The 20,897-nt window shown below is 40.8% G+C and overlaps 1 protein-coding gene across 10 annotated transcripts in view; it reads left to right on the forward strand.

The window, feature by feature from the left end:
- The window catches only part of FGFR2 (fibroblast growth factor receptor 2), a 123,426-nt gene that overhangs the window by 41,852 nt on the left and 60,677 nt on the right, over nt 1-20,897 (forward strand). For all 10 annotated transcript variants that reach the window (XM_029080815.2, XM_029080810.2, XM_029080812.2 and 7 more), the window contains 2 exons: nt 2,400-2,569; nt 17,167-17,290. In XM_029080815.2, the coding sequence (XP_028936648.1) occupies nt 2,400-2,569; nt 17,167-17,290 (294 nt within the window). The remainder of the gene's footprint in view (nt 1-2,399; nt 2,570-17,166; nt 17,291-20,897) is intronic.

Genomic DNA, 20,897 nt, shown 5'->3' on the forward strand with positions numbered 1-20,897 from the left:
TTCTCCTCCTAGTATTTCCTTAGATGGGATTAAAAACATCTCTACAGTTGGAGTAGAGATGAGTCTGTCATAAATTTCAAATTTGATAAAGTGTTCCAAAAAATGAATACAACTGCTTATTCTGTATTTGCAATGGCTTTTCTATTCCCCATGGCGTGGGCTCTCTGGAATGGAACTTGTTCACCATGAAGCCAAATCCATCTTTTCTTACACTGATGGGGGAAAGTTCAGGGTTAAATCCACAAATTAAAAAGGCCGTATTAATTGTCATGAGATTGCTGTAGCTTAGTGGAAGAGGAAGAAGTATTAAATGAGTGTGTTTTTGTTGCCAAATGCATATAATGTGGTATTCTTCCTTAGATAAGTATTACAACTGAAGAGCCAATTTTAATCACCTGAAAGGTGGATTGTTAGAAGCACCTTTTTGTTTTCTGAAGATTTTACAAAGTCATTTATGAGCTATTTCTGCGTTACCCAGGAAACTGCTGCTGGCTGTTAACTGAGCTGTCAGCATGGGCTGATTTGAGAGGCGGATGTTTGGTTTTCATGTAAGAAAAATAAATCCTCCAGACGTTCTGCACTTTTCTTTATGAAAACTTCATTCATAACTGGGAGGTTTTTTCATATTAGAAAGGCCTTCCTTTCTTTATTGTACTTTCCCAAATGTTTAGTATAGTGCTCTGCATTCATTAGGTTCTCGAAAATATTTTGGTTGATTGATTGATAGGTTGGTTTAGTTACAGTGTTTCAAGACTATCATTTGAACAATGGTGGAGTGATTTGGAATATAGTTTAGACAGAGGGTTTCACCTAAGAATATTTAATCCATCAGTCAATCAGTATTATTCATTGAACAGTTACAGGTTACAGAATATTATTGCACTTTAGAGAGTGCAATAGAGTTCATAGAAATAATCCCTCTCCTTAAGGAGTTTGCAATATAGTGGGAGAGACAGACACCAAAATTAAGTATAGATAAGAAGGAGTAATAGTCTATAAAAATATGTACAAAAATACTAAGAGATTGGTGTAGGGGGAAGGATTGCTTAGATCACATGAAAATGCTGAAATGGTCACTGCAGTGGGGAGAGTTTGGGGGAGGGAGATGAGAAATTAATCGGGAAAGGCCTCCTGAAGGAGATGTGATTTCAGAAGGTCTTTGAACAAAGTTAAGCAACAATATATTCTCACTACAGATGGTGCATGTGCATTTAATATGTATCTTAGTTTTTAGTAGCACTTTGAATAACTTAGGCATATTTGTGTTTGGGCTCTGCACGAATAATGTAAATATGTCTTAAGGTGAAGTTACTATAGGGATTTATGTCCAATTAAGAGATTATCACTTTTCATTTTTTGAGTACATGCTATGGGTTAAGTATAGCATAGTAGGGTCTTGGAGAAGCAGCACGGCCTAGTGGAAAGTGCCTGGGCCTGGGAGTCAGAGGACCTGAGTACTAATCCCAGCTACGCCACTAGGCTGCTGTCTGAGCTGGGGCAAGTCATTTAATTGTAAACTTGTCCCCTAGACTGTAAGCCTCTTCTGGGCAGGGAATGTGTCTATTCTATTGTTATAGTGTACTCTCCCAAGCACTTAATACAGTGTTCCACACACAGTAAACACTCAGTAAATACGACAGATTGATTAACTTCACTGTGCCTCGGATACCTTGGCTGTAAAATGGGGATTAAGACTGTGAGCCCCACGTGGGACATGGATTGGGTCCAGCCTGATTATCTTGCACAGTGCCTGGAACGCTATAAGTGCTTAAAGAATACCGTTAACAAAATAAAAAAGAAATACAAAGATATGGTCCCAGCTCTCAAAAAGGAATGCTTTTTGAAAAATAAGTATCGGTGTAATTTATATATGGGAAGATCTTTTTTATGCTATTTGTAAGCTCTTATTATGTGTCAAACACCATTCTAAGCACTGGGATAGGTACAAGTTAATTAGGTTGAACATAGTCCGTGTCCGGAATGGTGCTCACAGTCCAAGTAGGAGGGAGAGCAGGCGTCCCCATTTCACAGTTGAAGAAACTGAGGCCAAGTGACTTGGCCAAGGTCACACAGCAAGCAGTTGGCAGAGCCAGGATTAAAACCCAGCTCCTTCTGACTCCCAAGGCCATGCTCTCTCTCCACTAGGCCAAGCTGCTTCTCAGTCCTGTGACAGAGCTCAGCTCTGGGCTTCCTTGATAAACTTGAACAAACTTGTGTCTGCTCCATGCTCATTCATTTCATTGAGTTTTCCATGGTATCATTCAAAGGTCTTTCCCGTAGCCTTCAGATGAATCAGTCTTTTTGATAAGAAATCTTGTGGAAACTCCATCTGGGAAGTTCGTTACAGGTTAGTGGAGAAGGTTTGTTCATTTTTTGTGTGTGTTTATTTTTGGACTCAGGAGCCCCATATTGGACCAATACTGAAAAGATGGAGAAGAGATTACATGCTGTCCCAGCAGCCAATACAGTCAAATTTCGTTGTCCTGCTGGGGGAAACCCAATACCAAGCATGAGATGGTTAAAGAATGGAAAAGAATTTAAACAAGAGCATCGCATTGGTGGTTATAAGGTAAACTTTTATGTTTGTCATGGCTGTTTAGAGAGCAGCCACATGTATTTCTTTTGCATTATCATTAATAAGTAAATATTGCCCTTTTACTAGTGTTTAAAGGTCAGTAGTCTTGAATGTACACAGACATTACAGTGACCTTAAATGTTAGATATAGGATCAATCTTTTCACTGGCACAAAATTCACTCGATCTTATTTCTCTTGTGAGTTGCCGAAGGGGCATTTCCCCTATTAGGTGTTCTGAACTCATTTAAAATAGTAATAAACTAGTGTTTCTTAAATTCTTTCTGTGTGCCAAGCATTGGAGTAGGTATTAAATAATCAGGTCAGACCCAATCGCTGTCTCACATGGGGGACACAGGCTCAGGGGGAGGGAGACTAGATACTGAATCCCCATTTTACAGGTAAGTAAGTTGGAGACAGAGAAGTAAAGTGACTTGCCCAAGCAGGCAAGTGGCAGAGCCGGGATTAGCGCCCAGTTCTCCTGGCTTTCAGGCCTGCGATCTTTTCATTAAGCCATGCTGCTTTTCCAAAGAGATGCCAAATCTCAAATGTGAGAGATTGGCCCTGATTTGAAGCCTGAATCATTACAGTGTGACTAAAAATGTAAAAAACAATTTACAGAATTTGAGACTATGAGAAAAGAGAGTTCAAAAAAAAAAAAGATAGAGGTCATAGTTGACATGTTTGATTTAAAGCACAATCACCGTTCACATTGTTCCTTTTGGAGATTTTAATAAAATAAAGGTCAGGAGTTGAAAGCCTGTTTTCTGTGGAGTTTATGGTCTGTAAAACTGAAACATAAAGCAGAGTTTGAGAAGTCTAGTAGCAATTACTTAGGTTTGGTATGATTATTGCATAGTCTAGGATTAGGCATCGGATTGAAATATTTGTTACTTATTACAAGGAAGCTTCAGGAGGCCAGAATTAATTCACCTTCCACCCCATACCAGGGACTCGCATGAATTCACCATGCATTAAACTCTCATGAGGAAGGCCACTTGGCTGTGCATTTTGAAGGAGTCATTTGAAATTTTCTCCCTATCTTTTGATCAGGCTGTGGACCCTATTTGGATTGGACTCTTTGCCCTGCTCATCTCAGGTCTTTGCCCTGATGTAGAAGCTTCCAGTCGGGGTCAGACGAACCCCAAATGGTGGCGTTCCAGCCTGTTCATTCATTTCTAGCTCCCATTATGCGTACCATCTAAAATCCCCACCCCGTTTTACTCCCACACTCGAGATGAAAATTTGTCAATCTGGGCTTGTAAAGCTACTTTGCTCAACATTGTCAAGTCCACAGCACTGGAGGAAGGTGGGTTTGAAGCTGTGTTGTCACACAACCATCATGTTGACATCAGCATGATAATGACAACAATAATAATAATTACGATACTTGTTAAGCACTTACTATGTGCCAAGCACTGTTCTAAGGGCTGAGGTACATATAAGATAAAAATTATAAATATGGTACTTGTTAATAATATTTGTAGTATTTGTTAAACACTTACTATGTATCAGGTGCTGTACTAAACCCTGGGGTGGATACAAGCAGATCGAGTTGGACACAGTCTCTGTCCCTCATGGGGCTTAAGTGCTTACTATTTGATAAGCACTGTTCTAAGTGCTGGGGTAGGTACAAGTTAATCAGGTTGAACACAGTCCCTGTCCCACATGGGGTCCACACTCTTATACAGTGTTTAGTACAGTGCCTGGCACACAGTTAAGAGCTTGACCACTACCATAATTTTTTATCCCCATTTTATAGTTGAAGTAACGGAGGCACCGAGAAGTTAGGCTGATGCCAGAACTGTTCCATTCCTCTCCACTTAACACCCATCCCAGGGTCAAAATAATTATTGCCCTCTGTTGGGAACATAGCCAGCGCTTAGAGTGCTTGGTACATAGTAAGCGCGTAACAAATGCCATCGTTATTATTATTATTATTATCCACTGTTAGGTGGCTTGATAGTGTTTTTAACAAGTGGAATCAGTGCATTTTGAAGAACTCTCATCTTCAGAGACTAAAGACATTTTAACTATAATAAATAATAATGATGGTATTTGTTAAGCGCTTACTATGTGCCAAGCACTGTTCTAAGCACTGGGGTAGTTACAGGGTAATCACGTAAGGCTCACAGTCTTAATCCCCATTTTACAGATGAGGAAACCAAGGCACAGAGAAGTTAAGTGGTTTTCCCAAAGTCACACAGCAGTCAAGTGGCAGAGCTGGGATTAGAACCCACATCCTCCGATTCCCAAGCCCGTGCTCTCGCCACTAAGCCACGCTGCTTCTGTCGACTATCTTAAGAAATTCTCAGAGTAAAGAAATTAAAAGATAGGACCATTATTCTTCATAACAATCTGAATACACTTTGGTATTTATTATAAAAATTAAATACGTTGGAAGAGTGACCTTGATCTGGGGACATGGCAAGCACCTTTCGGGGCAGTGGCCAGAGAGCTGTTTTCACTTCCACATTCTTTTGTTCATCCCCCTAGAAATTGTAAAGTTAGATTGCAAGAATCATCGCATCATCAATTCTTCCAGATTGAGTAATAGAGGGTTTAGTTGAGCCACCAACTGGCATCAAGACAGGATAACTTGAACATAGAGTCTAACCACCTTTTAGACCCAATTACATGCCTTCCCTGCACTTCCAGGCAATAGACTTCAAGCCCCTTGATTTTTCCCAACCTTGAAAGAGCACTAGTGGTTAGCGAATTCTGCTAATCAGTGCAAGCTGATGTAAAAAAAGTTTTCAAAAAAGGATCAGTCTGCTAAGGTAGTAAAATAAATTCATACTGCATTCTTTATTGTTCACCCAAGCAATGGGCTTTTGCAAGCCTGGATTAAGCAGCTGTTGAACTGGTAAAAATTCACAACTTTGGCACGAGTAAATACAAGTTGGGGGCCAGGTCCTTGCAAGAAGGAAAAGTGGGATTGTTGTGTTCGACTCCACACAGTTCTCACAACCATTTCCTCTGATACCGAGTCACGCTGGATCCAGAAAGGCTCATGCTGCCAGGAGAAAGATACCTAATTCTGCCATTGTGTTCTAGCTGGAGCGCAGAAGGAAAACACATGTCCTGATAGAGCCGAGTCTTGTTTATTATGCCAAACAGATAACGGCTTCGACTCTCATGACATGCCCAGTGTAGATCATTTGTAATGGGAGCAGAGTGTCTGGCAGACTTCAGCTGAGGGCCTAAGAAATCCTCCTTATATATGACACTAGCAAAGTTTTCTTCATCTAGTGCTTATGAGGGTTGGCAAAGTGAGGATCGCCGAAAATGTAGTTTTTGTGGGGAAAAAGAACAGTGGGAATTCAGCATTTTTTTTCAATTGCTGTTCTTTCCTGGTATGTTTTTGGTCAAGATTCAAGAAGAAAACCAAGGTTGAGCGTGGGGTGCTTATCTCTACTACCTGTATTTTTTAAATTGTGAACATATGGACTAGAGAAAATGCATTTATCAAAAATCTGCACTTTTAAAATTTACTTTAGTGCAGGTGCCTGTTCGAAAGCAAAAGGCGTATGCTTGTTTTCAAATTGCAAGGACTTCTTATATACTCTCTCCCTTTTCCTGCAGCAACATCATTTAATGAGGAGAGAACGTATCAAGTTTTCCCCAACTCACATGGAAAGAAAGCAAGACTGTTTCTGTTTCCATAAACAAACATTGGCTATTTTTTCAGGCATTTCTTTATAATCTTGCTTATTACATAAACCGTGGTTGAGTTACGATGGTGCAGCTGCCTCTCACCTTCCACCTTTTATGGGAGTGTTGCGTTGGCCACCGTCCATGGCCTTACAGCTCTCTTGGAGGCATTGAAAAAATGAGCCCAATTAAGAAAACATGAATCCAAATGTGCAGTGTAACAGAAAGGCCTTTTCATTTAAAATAGCCAATGGGACATTGTTGTGACTCTGCATTCCATTTCAATGAAGAGGTCTGACCATCCCCCACAGACAGTCTTCCCTAAAACAGATTGACAGCAATCAATTTCAAAAAGCCCTTTTGCTGGCAGAGATGTGGCTACAAGTACATAGATGCCTATCTAGCCAGTAGCCTGTGCCTGGTCGCCTAAGTCGGACTTGGAAAGAATAAGCCGGATAAACACCAAGATGTGGGTGCAATTTTTCCCCCCTAAATCCAGGATCTTATTTTTTTAAGAGGCAGTTTTGTACCTAGCCATAGAAAAATGTAAAAATTTAAGTCTGGGCAGTTTAACCACAGAAAAACGCAGAGAAAAGAAATGATTCTCCACATCCTTAACCTCTGTTTTCTCTAATGATCAACAATCCCAATTAGTAAATTAGGGTTCCAGAGAGGTCTCATTTGACTTCACATCCTAATGTTCAAAAGAGCTGATCTGATTATTTAAAGGAAAAATCTCCCCCCGACACACAAACGCACCACTGAGGCACGGTGTGTTTTAAAATAAATCACGCATGAGTTATTTAAGAACAGCTTATTGTAACATAGTATTTAGTATTATTAATATTATCATCATGGTAACATTTGTTAAGCGCTTATTATGTGTCTAACACTGGACTAAGCTCTGGGACAGGTAGGAATTAATCAGGCTGGACACAGTCCCTGTCTCACATGGGGCTCACAGTCTAAATAGAAGGGAGAGCCTCTCAATAAAACCCAAATCCAACCTCCGCCAGAGATTTTTCCGATTTCTCTGTAGCCCCTATGAATAGAGATCATAAAGAGGACCCTAGTAGACACAGTTTTCATGTCTTTGCTGTTGATCTAAAGACACTGGCTATTATTGCAGGTGTCCTAATATTATTTCCTTCTAATCTACCCAGATGACCCCAAACACCCACCCGTGGCCACCCGGTAGCAACAGTCATCAGTCTTTTTCACGCCCAGATAGAAACCTGCCTTGTGACTCCAGCTGCCTACACAATTACTGCTTCTGCACTAAGATAGTGTATCACAGCATAATTGAGCTTTCTTCCCATGTGGGGCTTTGCCATCATTATAATGATGGCTTTATTAAACACTGAGGTAGCTCAGCGGTATTATAATAATAATATTGGTATTTGTTAAGTGCTTACTATGTGCAGAGCACTGTTCTAAGCTCTGAGGTAAATACAGGATAATCAGGTTGTCCCACATGAGGCTCACAGTCTTCATCCCCATTTTACAGATGAGGGAACTGAGGCCCAGAGAAGCGAAGTGATTTGCCCACAGTCACACAGCTGACAAGTGGCAGAGTTGGGATTCGAACCCAGGACATCTGACTCCCAAGCCCGGGCTCTTTCAGCTCCTGTTCCACCTGGAGCTTATGGTCCAAGAGGGAGGGAGGTATTCAATCCCCATTTTACAGATGAAGAAACTGAGGCTCCGAGTGACTTGACCATGGTCACATAGCAGTCGAGTGGCAAGAATGTGTTTCCTTCTCAGATCTCTTCTCGTAGAGTCATTTGCTCTTTCCACTAGGCCAGGCTGCCTCTCATACAAGAAATAAGGCTGTACTGGTAGCATCAGAAGGTATGCCGAGCTCATGTAGCATGACAGAATTAAGCAGCATGTTGTACCACCTCACCCCCCCCCCCCAAAAGTAAACCTATTGCAATAAAAGCAATGCAGGCAATCCTCGGACTTTCAACAGAGTTGGTTCAGGAAAACTACGTCTTAGGCTGAAATATGGTAAACAATTTTCTTATAAGAAAAATGGAACAATTTTTATAAAAATTAACACTCAATCAGTGGTATTTATTGAGTGCTTACTGTGCGCAGAGCACTATAATAAGCATTTGGGAGAGTACGCTTACCCAGAATTGGGTACAGATGAGTTATATTATTCATATTAATGGGTTTCTGATGAATCAGAGAGGTGGCACAGTAGGATAGCCAAGTTATATTCATCAGAAGTTAAGTGGACATGTGATCTTTCCCTGGTGACCTTGGCTTGTGGCCAGATAATCTACCCCTTATCTTCCCCCACTATCTCCTGCTCTACCCTCCTTCCATTTTGAAGGCTCTCCCTCCTTCTGCCATCATGACTTTAAAATAGTTTCCCGTGTACCAGTCCCTTGGTGCGAGGGCCTTAAAGGAGGCTAGTGTCCAGTTGAAACCAAAGATCTTTCATTAAGTATTGTCAAAGCAGCTCAATGAAGTGCAACTCACACATGACACACACCAAGAGTCTACTGTCAGACTTGCTTCGTTTTCTTTTCCATGTACATTTCCTAATGAGCCCCAAAGGAGATTACAATAGGTGATGAGAAACGATATCCTCCCCGATAAATAATATGTTCTTCAGTTTTAAGTTTGTCTACTCTCTAGTCTTTCTCTTAATTTTAGTGTAAACTCAGACTGTAAGATCCCTCTAGATTGTTCTTGGAGAAGCAGCATGATGAGGTGGATAGAACACGGGCCTGAGAGTCAGAAGGACCTGGGTTCTAATTTTGGCTCCTCTACTTGTCTGCTGTGTGACTTTGGCCAAGTCACTTAGCTTCTCCGGGCCTCTGTTCCCTCATCTGTAAAATGGGGATTGATTCTGTGAGTGTCACCTGGGAAAGGGACTTTCTCCAACCTGATTTGCTTGTATTCATCCCAGCGCTTAGTACAGTGCTCGCCACATAGTAAGGGCTTAACAGATGCTATAATTATTATTACTATCATTATTAAATTGTAAGTTCGTGCTCTACTGTACTCTCACAAGTGCTTAGTACAGGGCTTGGCACACAGTAAGCACTCAGTAAATATCTTGAATGGTTGACTGACAAACTCCTAAAGGGTCCGGGCTCTGTCTTGCAGTGTATTCTCAACAAGCACCTAGTATAGTGGCCTGCACAAATAAGTCATTCAGTAAATAGCTCTGAGAGAAGTATAATCTGAAGTTCTGATGTTCCATAATTCCAGTGACTTCCTTTCCCCTCAGTATGATATCAGGTAGGAATAAGAAAAAATTTACTACCTTGCCCAGGAAAATTTGAAATTGAATTGATTTTTGGAAGAATATAGAGGTTGTCTCGGGAAGTCTGACCGGTAAGCCGTGAAGTCAGAATACCCAGGAATATACAGAAAAGACAAGCCTCTTTCCCTATCTGACTCAGTTTTTAAACTGAAATGGGCTTTCTAACCTATCTTTCCCCAGCTCAGAGCCTCTAGAAGACAGGGTTTCCGCTGCAGGGAGGAAATCTCAGCAAGAGGAAACTGTTATATTGTACTCGCTCAAGCGCTTAGTACAGTGTTCTGCACACAGAAAGCACTCAAGAAATGTCACTGATTGATAGAGGAAACCCGATGAAAGACCACGTAGGACTTTGGTGATATTTTCCCCACCCTGTCAGAAACACCAGTGTATTTGCTGAAGCGAATGATTTCTGTCACCAGAGCCTTGCACCAGAGCCTGTTCACATCTAGAAAACAAATTCACTTATATTGGTTGTTACTGTTTAAGCATTAACAGGTATTTACTTCCATCTGAATTTTGATAAGATAGGGGTTCACAGCCCATTTTACGCACCTAAGTTCAGGTCTTGCAAACACACTGATAGCAGGACAATTCCCATTCATTAGGAATGACCACATTAAGAGATTTTCTATTAACTTCATGATTTTATAGAATCAAGAATTTATGGTAATGACATTTAATGACTTCATTGATGTACTTTGTTGCTGTTGAACCTTGGATGGCAATTCTTCTTTTGCCAGGGGCCTAGCTAGTGAAAACTGCAGTGGGGATTTTAATATCTAGCATTAATTTAGGGTTTGATTAATACAATCAAGGTGGAACTGAAAATTATGTGCACTGTTAAAAGGAAGACTATTTTGGCTGGTATCAGTTTCAGGCACGTCAGGGTTTAAAAGTTAAGATCTGCAAAGTAAACCTCAGTGTTGGGAACAATCTCTTGGTTTAGCAGGGTCTTTTAGTTCAAAGGGCAGAATTTTATTTGGAAAAATGTGTTTCCAAAATGGCCTAGGCTGGTGTTTACATATTCCTTCATTTTACACAGAGGGTTTTGAATTCGGTTAAGTGGAAAGAAGCTTTAAAAGTGCCTGAAGAATTTCTAAGGCTCCCACATATTTTTATATAAATAATTAAATATAAATCATAACTACTCGACATTTCAAAAATGAAAGCCAATATGGAAATGACTAACATTTGAATCTCTCTGCCCATTCCTGCCACGAGTCATAAACTTTGGGCTTTGAAACTGGTAAAAAAAACTGTAACCAGTAACCAGTAAAAATTAATCAATCAATCAATCAGTGGTCACTGCTCTCATGAATCACAGCACAAGCGTAACAGATCAAAATTGTGATGACCTGACAACATATTTTGGCACAGGGGAGTTCTCCTGCCCTCAGTCAGTTTACATTCTAAGGATTACTCCGGGATCTATTACAGTCCATGTCAGAATAATAACCGGGAGATGAAGCAGAAAAACAAATTCACGTTTAGTGGAGTTTTGCAAGATGCTGATCAAACAATTGATCAATCTGTGGTATTCATTGCACGCTTACTGTGCGCCCACAAGGAGCTCACAGTCTAGAGAGGCAGATCTCTGCTCAAGACAGAGATCATATAATATTCATATTAAAATACAATTTTAAATACCTATCAATGGGTGCATATATATCTGTTACTATATAAGTATATAGATGCATAGATATATAGAGAGATAAAGAGTGAGAGAGATGCCCTGCATACAATAATTATTGTATTTGTTAAGTACCTACTCTGTGCTAAACACTCCACTAACCTTGAGGTAAATACAAGATATTCAGGTCAGAGACAGTCCTTGTCCCACATTAATTAATGATGGCATTTGTTAAGTGCTTACTATGTGCCAGCCACTGTACTAAGCGCTGGGGTGGATATAAGCAAATCCAGCTGAACACAGTCCCTGTCCCACGTGGGGCTCACAGTCATAATCCACATTTTACAGATGAGGTAGCTGAGGCATGAAGAAGTGAAGTGACTTGCCCAAGGTCACACAGCAGACATTGGGGGAGGGAGCCAGGATTAGAACCCATGACCTTCTGATTCCCAGACCTGTGCTCTTTCCACTTGGCCATGCATGAGCCTCACCATCTAAGGGAGAAGGAGAGCAGGTACTTAAATGCTATTTTGCCATGAGGAAACTGAGGCACAGAGATGTTAAGTTACTAGCTGAAGGTCATACAGTAGGTAAATGGAAGAGCTGAGATGAGAATCCGCGTCTTCTCTCCACTAGTTCACTCCGATAATCCCGTGGATGGTGAGATTCTGTCTTTAGTGGGTATGATGTGGCGGTACAAGATAAATACCTATTGTACATGTGGTGAGGGCATTCCCTGGCCTACCTTTGGGAGGGAAAGTTAAACAGAGGTGGAGAGAGGGAGCGGTATGGTCAGTAGTGGGGAGAAATGAGTAGCTAAGTCAGTGATTTCTAAAAGGATGAACCGATCTTGCTCTGTCAATGTTCAACATACTCTTGGTTGTAGGAAGAACGACTGCCAAATCAGAAGAAAAATGGTTTCCTTTTGTGGTCCTCTTTTCCCATCTTTACGAAGTTAAAATTCATTCCCTTCACTGAGGCCGGTTAGCAATAGAAGCTCAGTTTCTGTGCGAGAAGCCTTGTCTTTTAGCTGACAGGGTACACCATTGAGTGCAACTGTGACTCAGAAATCTGGATTTGAGTATCCAGGAATCAAAAAGGAGCCTACTGACCTAAGCCCAATGTAAATATTAGTAGAGCTGCCTAGGGGGTCAAATTGGTAACTCAAGGATTCTAAAGAACAAAAATGTGCCCTGTATTGTAAAAGTATTCATCATCTTAAAAGCATTTTCTAAATATTAACCTCTTCGCTCTCAGGCTGACTCAGTAGTGGAAGTCAATATTTTTGTCCTTGGGTGTTCTAACAATGGGAAGTTGAATGGAATGCAGCAATACCAAGAAAAGAAAGAATGAGATGTGATAATGGATAGCAGACTAGATACAGGCCTGCCACATGCTGGGATGTTAAAAAAAGGCCAAGATCTATTGAGTCATATATGCCAAGGCTTAATGTCTTCGGCTAAGGAAAGTAATGGTCAGCGTGCCAGAGTAGGATCCATGCTCAAGAAAGACATTGATAGTTGGGACAGTGTCCAGAAAAGGATGATTGAGGCTTATGGGAATGACATTTGAATGCAGTTCAAAGACCTGAATATTTTCAGTGGAGCAGAGCTATAATCTGAGCTAGTTGGAGATTCAAGCCCTGTGGCTGTAGAGTGGAGGGCCAGGAACCCAGATATGCATCAGCTCCCAACCTTCACCTTCACTTTCATCCTTTACCTACTGTCCTTCAGGGTTAGACTTGGTGGACCTGGAGGGTGGGGAAACAGTGTCTCTGAAAGCAGGTTTTCTTCCCCAGCAGGGTCGGGATCCAGGCAAATGCGAGTGCTTGACAATACTCCATGATTCGTCAGCTCCAAGAGAAATGTGGGAATCTCGTTGGTTGGGAGACCCCTGTGGCAAGAGATCCCAGCCGTCGGGAGTTACAAGAAGCAGTGGGACTTAGTGTCTCAGGACCTGGGTTCTAATTCTTCTCTGCCACTTGCCTATTATGGGATCTTGGGCAAATCACTTAATTTCTTTGGGCCTCAGTTTTGTCATCTTTGAAATGGGGATTCAATAGCTTTCCTCACTTCCCATAAGGCAGTGAGCCCTACATAGGACAGGGACTGTGTCCAACCTGATTATCTCATATCTACCCTACTGCTTAGTGCTTGGCACATCGTAAGGGTTTAACAAATACCACAGTTATTGTTATTAATTTAGGTCATGAGTTCGAATCCCACCTCTGCCACTTGTCAGCTGTGTGACTGTGGGCAAGTCACTTCACTTCTCTGTGCCTCAGTTACCTCATCTGTAAAATGGGGATTAAGACTGTGAGCCCCACGTGGGACAACCTGATTCCCCTCTATGTACCCCAGCGTTTAGAACAGTGCTCTGCACATAGTAAGCGCTTAACAAATACCAACATTATTAAAGCCATTAACCAGCAGGGATGAACATCGAAAGGACCAAGCATCACCCTTCATGGTGACTCAAGGAGGAATAGTTAGCAATCAATTTCAGCTTATTTTAAAACATAGGTTATATTGAAGTTTATTTGGAGAAAACTATATCTTTCCTCATATATTTTTCTCTTACTAAGGCTTGGAAGTTCTTTGAGAGTCATGAAGTGAGGTGCGAAGGGCTATTCTAGTTCTTGTCTTTCAAGAGCTTGGATGGAACAATTTTGATTTTCTCTAAAGGAACATGCTGGAGAGTTAATAGAATCCTCACTGAATTCAGGTTGTCCCCGAAGTATGCAGGCCTAGGGCCCAGAAATGAAACTGATCCCCATTTGTCCTCATTGCCAAGTTGAGACTCACAACTAGGTTTGCTGAGTTCTCATCCAATTCTTCATTCTTCTAGGCAGAGCATTCTGTAACAGGGATGGGTGATAGCTTAGATCTCACTCTGAATTTCTCCACCTGACATGATGTCATAAACAGGTCATTGTAGATCCAGAAAAGTTTCAGAGGTGTAAAGTGCCTTCAGAAACTCAAACCTTGGGGATGGTCAAAACAGTCCTTCTGTCCAGCAGAGCTGAAGTAATTTAGGTAGGAAACGCCATGAATTCTCTTCAGTTTTTCCCAAAACAGAATGAGAGTAATGAATCAAATCTTCATTTCCAGGGACTCCCTGAAAGTCAGCATCTGTGGCTGGCTCTGATGCTGTCCTTGACCTCTACAGTAATTACCCTAATCTGCAATAGTGGTTTGTTTAGATCTGACAGGATTAAGTTAAAATAGTTGTGGGAATAATTTGCAGATGTAATCTCTCGCTATCCTAGCATGTCAGGGTAATTGCTGCTGTTGTTTTTTTAAATTGACAACTGTTCCATCCATAGATAGGTTTAATACACATGCTTTTATAAAATGATATTCTCTACATGATTTTACATTATCTCTGATTTAGTTTTCTGACTCACTGTTTAGCTTTCTGGATCTTTTTTTTCTGAATCATCACTTTGATGCGAGTCAGGCAAGAATATTCTGCTTGAATTAACATTCAGTAAGTCTACTGAAATGCCCCAAGCAGTTTAGATTATAGTTTCCTAGGTGTCGAGTGTTTGTTTTCAATGACTGCAAAGTAGTGTATCTCAAATAGGCTTTCAGGAACTGATTACCTTTGATAGAAGCATTTAATGAGTTTTAAAACATATTGATAAATAATGAAAGATCATGCCTCATTTAAATTTGGGAATGTTTGTAAATATTGAAAAGGTACAGGTGTGACCCATTCTCATTTCACTTGTGTTTACAAAACAGCCTTAATTTGGGGTGCTTTTTGACATTGTAAAAATTAGAATTGAGTGGTTTGTATGCATTTCACTTTTTATCTTTAAGGATGATAAATGTTTGATAGCTAGTTTTTTGGCAAAGGGGGCCATGGTCCTTCTGTAATTGGAATCCAGATTACTTTAAGGGGCCATTAGGGGATCTAACAGCCAACAGCCTTTGTGGGAAGCAGCGGTGGGAATTCTTACAGATTTCTAGAAGCAGGAGGGGGTCACTAGGAAGGAGATAATGATCTGGTAGGGATTGTGGAGGTTGAGCTCTATTTAGGGCATGGCCCTGACTGGACCACCCACTTATGGTTTCTAATGCCTCTGCACTGGAGCTGGTCCTTCAACCCGGGCAGGGTTTGGATGGGAGGAGCGGGCAGTGCTTAGGGATGAATGGCAACCTAAGGTGCAGGAAGGGCTATCCTTTTACACCCTTGAGGGTTCAAACAGTGTGCCATGTTCCCTCCACACGTTGCCATAGAGAATGTATCATTTATTTTACCTCGAGACACCTCTGAGGGATCGTTCATACAACTCAAGAGAAACTCTGTAGTTCAGTGTAAAGAGCATGGGCTTAGAAGTCAGGGGGTCTGGATTTAAATCCCATCTCTGCCATTGTGTGCTGGCTGTGTGGCCATTGACAAGCCATTTAACTTCTCTGTGCCTCAGTTTCCTTAACTGTAAAATGGGGATTCAATACCTGTCTGTCTTCCCCATAGTCTGCTATGCACCCTGAATGAGACCGGGACATGTCCAGTGTGTTTATCTTAGTTCAGAGCATGTTACATTGTAAGTGCTTAACAAATACCATTATTATTATGATTTTTATTTCCTGTATTCCCTCCCTGAGTCTGATCCACATATATCCACATATATAGAGAAGCAGCGTGGCTGAGTGGAAAAGCCCGGGCTTGGGAGTCAGAGGTCATGGGTTCGAATCCCACCCCCGCTGCTTGCCAGCAGTGTGACTTTGGGCAAGTCACTTAACTTCTCTGTGCTTCAGTTACCTCATCTGTCAAATGGGGATTAAAAACGGTGAGCCCCATGAGGGACAACCTGATCACCTTATATCCCCCCAGTGCTTAGAACAGTGCTTTGCACATAGTAAGTGCTTAACAAATACCACCATTATTATATATTGTATCTGCCAAAGTGCTTAGCACATAGTAAGCCCAGAACAAGTAACATTATTATCAGCGACTGAATACCATTAATGCTACTGCTAATAATAATCATAATCATAATAATTGTGGTATTATGTGCCAAGCACTGTTCTAAGCACTAGAGTAGATATAAGGTAATCAGTTTGGATACAGTCCCTCTCCCACATGAGGGTCACAGTCTTCATCCCCATTTTACAGTTGAGATAACTGAGGCACAGAGAAGTGAGATGACTTGCCCAAAGTCACAGAGCAAACACGTGGCTGAGCTGGAATTAGAACCCTTGTCCAGGCCCATGCTCTTTCCACTAGACCATACTACTTCCCATATACCTGGGCTACCTATTGGCCTGGAGTTTTTGTTAGAGTAGAAATGAGACTAGGTAGAGGGTTCAAAAGGCATGTTTCTAGATCACTCAGAAATATACGATCCTGAGCAGTTATGGGATACTCATTTCCAGGAAACCCCTTGCCTGCTATGTGACTGTGGGCAAGTCACTTGACTTCTCTGTGCCTCAGATTTCTCACCCATGAAATGGGCATTTAAAATTGGTTCTCCCATCTGGGGGAGCCCCATGTGGGACAGGGGCTGTGTCTGATTTGATAATAAGCACTGTACCTCAGTGATTAGCAGATACTGAAGAAATACATCAGCTATTAACATTTTTATTAGTCTCCCAGTCTAAGACCTGGTGAGAATCTTTCGTTGTTGTTGCAGTGAATTTCCCATTCTCCCCGACGTGTTCTTCATGTGGATATTGGTCTCAGTAACTTAGGCAAAGACGTAATCTAAATGCCCACTCTACTCTCTTATGTCACCATGGTCAAACATCTGCTTCAGAACTACAGCCTCATACCCATCGGTGTTTCCCCAACATCGAATACTGGGGAATATGCCCCCTTCAATTTAATTTTGAATTCTGCCAAGAGTTATGAACACAAGTTTATGTCAAAACTAGAATGGTTTTCATCTATCTCATTTCTGAACAGTCAATTAAATAAGAAACATATAATATGGTTTATGTGACTGCATGCTTTCATGTGGAAAGAAAGGTATATGCAGAACTATGCTTTTTAAATGGTTTTCATTCTAATCCTTCCAGGTACGAAACCAGCACTGGAGTCTCATTATGGAAAGTGTGGTGCCATCTGATAAAGGAAATTATACATGTGTAGTAGAAAATGAATATGGCTCCATCAATCACACATATCACCTTGATGTTGTTGGTGAGTAAGATTCCTACTGCTGAAATTGTTTGTGAACTCCAAATGATAAAGAAATTCATTTTAAAGGAAGTATTTAACTCGATCCAAAAAAATTGGATTCTTTGCAGAGATTTGTTTTAATAGTAATCTTCTGTTCCTTTCTTAAGAAGATCACTTAGGAAGATCTTTTTGTGTTATATAGTCCATTTTTGGCTCAAGAATATCATTGCATGTGAACATTTTTTTTTTGATAATGAGGATAGTATTATAGTCAGAAAATCTTAGCATGTACAGGGAACGGAGAAAGAGGGACAAGTAAAATCTGATGTGCCAGAATTTTTAAACCTAAAGGAAACTCACTTGCTTTTAAATCTAAAGAAAACACTGAGTTTGGGAAGAGTAAAAGGAAAGCATTGTGATGCCATATCCTGTAGCTGGAAGAACTCACTTTGAAAAAATCTCTTAAACAGTAGTCCAGTGCCAGTGACTGTGAAATCAGAGATTATGGGTCTTTGTTCTCCTGAGAAGAAAGCAGTTAGAAACAGAAGATTTAAGGAATAACTCTCCCAGATATTCATGAGGAAAAAGGAACAATGTTTCTCCTCAGTATGTTCTGTTGGGAAGCATAAATTGGCCCAAGCTAATGAAATTCTTAGTGCCATCCAGCACTGCTAACCCAATTGATGTTTAATGTGGATGCAGCACTGGTGTTTATTAGGGGCAGGAATCATGCCTACCAACAATACGGTTTGGACTCTCCCAAGTACTTAGAATAGTACTGCACACAGTAAGTACTTTATAAATACCATTGATTGATTAATTGATTACTAAAGGGAAGCGGAGGTGAAGAGGAGGATGGTACTGGGGGAGGTGTATGTTCAATCTACACCACAGTTCTGGTGACCTCATGAGATTCAAATGATTAACTGGTCACTCCATCAAGATTCCTAGAATGGAGAATCTCTAAACTACCCTGCTTGCTGGAAGAAACAACTGGTCGAACTTGAACACAATTTTCAGCCCCTTAGTGTGTTTTCGTTCATGCTTTGAAAGCCTTCACTAGATAGGAGAAAACAAAAAACCTTTGAAAATTAGAAAATGGCATTTCTAACTGTATAGTTCTACTTCTCTTGCTCTGAGACTAGAAATGTTATTTTACAATTTTAACTATTTTAGCACCAGTAAGGAAGTGGTTTTTTAACATGTATTTTCCAAAAGAGCCATGAGTAGCAGTTTATGTTTTGTATGTTCATTAGTATTACTTAAAAAAAGGAGAGAAAGTAATTCAGCGAGGCCATCTTAAGTTGTAGGGTGTTTTTTTTTAGTGGAATTTGTTAAGTGTTTACTGTGTACCGGGCACTGTACTAAGCAGTGGGGTAGATACAAGATAATCAGGTTGGACACAGTCCATACCCTACATGGGGCTCATAATCTTAATCCCGATTTTACTGATGGGGTAACTGAGGCAAAGAGAAATGACTTGCCCAAAGTCACCAGAGCAGAAGAATGACTGACCTGGAATTTCTCCTTGTGCAAAATACATTTTATTATCAGGCAGTACACTGTGTAATTATTTTCCCTCTCTATTTTGAACTCAAATCATCCCTTTTAATGGCATTTGTTAAGAACTGGAACTGTTAAGCCAAGGCACTGTACTAAGCACTGTGATAGAAACAAACTAATCATGCTGGACACCGTATGTGTCCCACGTGAGAGTCAGTCTTAATCCTTATTTTGAAGACGAGGTAGCTGAGGCCCAGGGAAGTTAAGGGACTTGCTCAAGGTCACACAGCAGACAAGTGATGGAGCCAGGTTTAGAACTCAGGTCTTTCTGACTCCCAGGCTCGTACTTTATACACTAGGCCATGCTTCTCCCTTATTGTAGGGAAAATATGCCAATACTAAAGCACCTCTTCAGGATTGCTTTCTTCTACATTGCTCAGATTTCATTAACACTAATTAGGCAGACCCAATTAATCATGATCTTCTTATATTATAAAATTAAATCACCAAAAATTACTTGATGCAATTTTTGATGTTGAAGTCCTCAGTAAAACTGAAAACCTTTCTTTGAATATGGTGTTGGCAGCATTCATCTGAGAAGTTCTGAAATATCTGTCTTGGTTGTGAGTCAGAATTTGATTGGGATGTGCTGAATAATGGAATTATACAATTTAATGTTAGTCCACTGGCAGTTTATCTTGTTGGAAATAATCATACGACTATATGTTGTAATGTGGAGAGAGCTATGACTGTATGGAGTAATGTAGAGAAAGGTCTAATTATGTCACCAATTTTGGAGGGATCCAGTTAAACGCGGGCCAATAATGACCCAATGCTAGTTGTGAATAGCCATTAAAGCTCAACTCAAACAGCTTTCCCAAACCTGAAACCTCTTTACACAAAGCCAAAAGTCAGTGGAGTATAGGACGTTTTCAGTAAAGATGAAGGTGTGAAATATTCTCATCTTTGCTCAAAACCCCAGTAATTACTTTAAGGGACAGTAATAAAACGAGGGTTGAGTCAGCTAAACATTCTCCCCTGGATTTACGAAATTGGCAAGCAGTCGTCTGAGTATCTCAGAGAGTGGGAACAAGAAGCATTCAAGTAAGGATAGCACATTACTAAGGACCCTTGTGCATCTAGGTGAATTCAGAACATGTTTAGCACATCCTTAACCTGCAGCCAGCTTATTTCAGTTACCTCTCTGTGCTCCGTGGGTAGCCCCAAGATTTTTACTGGCTAGTACACATTCATTTCCATCTTCTACCAGAATCTTTGAGGTTTTGTTCTGTTGCTATGATACAGAAATTTCCACTCAGATATTATGGACCATCAAAATGCATGAGGTTTTTTTTTTCCTTTAAAGAGTCATTTAGGCAAGCGCTTGTAATATGAACCTGGGCAACAGAACTGACTTCATTTACTGGAGTTATATAACATGCCATTTGGAGTGAAGATAAAATACTTGCATTTTCATGAAACTCTTAATAGATGAACTTGCTGGCCTTTACAGGGAACACCTTCTCTACTTCCAGCTGTTAACTCATAGCAGAGTGAATTTGGAGGCTCCAAAGCCCATCAGATTTGCGCCATCAGAAATAACATGAGTATGACAGGACTGGGGCTTTTTCATCTCAGATATCCTTGGGATTGCCATGTCACTCTAGTTCATCCTTAGTCACAGTCAGGCAAGGGATTTTGTTGGAGCAAACGTAACTCCATTTTTGTTGCTAAAAATATGCTAGTCATCATATGGCCTCCATCCAAAGGCTTCCGTTTCCATCTTCAGTGTTATCATTTAGGATGACAGAAGATTGATGTGACTCCTCAGAGGCCCTATGGCATTAGGAGAGCCTACTTTGTGTGTGTTCAACACAGCCTCGTTCAGGCAAGGATAACCTGGGAGGAAAACCTCAAAACCAGTACAGTTTGTCAGCATGTTATGTGAGGTTTTCTTAGGGCTCATTGCAGCTGGCTGGTTTTCCCTGTTTCAGGGACTTTGTTGTTTTGGTTCACATTTCTTTCCCGACACTTGTGAGGAAATCTTGGGCTTTTTGCAGTTCACCAGTGACTGGAATTTGTACGGAAGCAAGGCGAAGGTGGGGACGTGTTTAAAACCTCGTCC

The sequence above is a fragment of the Ornithorhynchus anatinus genome, chromosome 16 (assembly GCF_004115215.2).
Source record: "Ornithorhynchus anatinus isolate Pmale09 chromosome 16, mOrnAna1.pri.v4, whole genome shotgun sequence".
In the NCBI taxonomy this organism is placed as follows: domain Eukaryota; kingdom Metazoa; phylum Chordata; class Mammalia; order Monotremata; family Ornithorhynchidae; genus Ornithorhynchus; species Ornithorhynchus anatinus.